This window comes from Octopus bimaculoides, chromosome 11 (assembly GCF_001194135.2).
Source record: "Octopus bimaculoides isolate UCB-OBI-ISO-001 chromosome 11, ASM119413v2, whole genome shotgun sequence".
Taxonomy (NCBI): domain Eukaryota; kingdom Metazoa; phylum Mollusca; class Cephalopoda; order Octopoda; family Octopodidae; genus Octopus; species Octopus bimaculoides.
This window is the reverse complement of record NC_068991.1, coordinates 55,149,866-55,150,842: the sequence shown is the minus strand read 5'-3', so window position 1 is coordinate 55,150,842 and position 977 is coordinate 55,149,866. Positions and strand designations below refer to the sequence as shown.

The 977-nt window shown below is 27.5% G+C and overlaps 1 protein-coding gene across 1 annotated transcript in view; it reads left to right on the top strand.

Moving 5' to 3' along the window:
- Positions 1-548, top strand: part of LOC106868672 (uncharacterized) — a 28,473-nt gene extending 27,925 nt beyond the window's left edge. The window contains exon 6 of the mRNA XM_014914047.2: positions 168-548. Within this exon, the coding sequence (XP_014769533.1) occupies positions 168-338 (171 nt within the window). The 3' untranslated portion in view covers positions 339-548. The remainder of the gene's footprint in view (positions 1-167) is intronic.
- The last annotated feature ends 429 nt before the right edge of the window (positions 549-977 follow it).

Here is a 977-nt window from a genome sequence, read left to right as displayed (position 1 = left end):
ATATATATATATATATATATATATAATGCTAAAGATTTTAAAACAGAAAAATTAAATAATGTTTTTTAAATCAGTCAGGAAAAATTTATCCATTACATTTATATCAAAAATATATTTTACTCCTAATGAATTTAAAATTCCTTATTTTTTCTTCTGCCCTTTTACAGACCGGTGGGGTTGTCGTCATTCAACAAAACCAGCCACGTGAAATTGCAAACTCACCAGTGACTGCTCATTATCCTCCAAATGCTGCTTATTCAAATGTTGCTTATCCAAATGTTGCATATCCAAATGTTGCTTATCCACAAATGACTCCACAAGTGATTAATGAGAAATGAAGAAATACATTTTTCAAATTTTTGTTAAATTCAAACATTTTTTTTTTCATAAGCATGATATATTTGGTAAATATTCATTGAAATCCATTTACTATAATTACAGGACCGATTATTGTTATCAGAATTAATATTGTTGTTTGTTATCAACTGGTTGTTGCTATAGGTCAGTTATTGTCATCAAATTGACCACAATAAACAATTCCTACAGTATTTCTGTGTTTTTAAACTTATATTCTGACTAAAATATTTTATTAATTTGTTTGACAGAAACTGGAAAAAAAAACTGTTATAGATATTAACCTAGTTTAAATCAACCCCCTGTTTTTATTTTCTTTTGATCATTTCTTTTGCAGTCATATTCATAACAAAACATATACACACACATACAAACAGAAATACACACACACACACATACACCCTCATAGCCAATCCCTACACACACACACACACACACATATATATATATATATATATGAAAGAAGGTTTGAAAGTGCAATGGACTTTTTGAGATGTTTATTGACTTACCGGTTTCACTTTTTTAGAAAAAGATTGTCAAGAGTAAAATGTAAAGCTTTGTATAAGCTTATACAAAGCTTTACATTTTACTTTTCGCAATCTTTTTCTAAAAAAAAAAGTGAA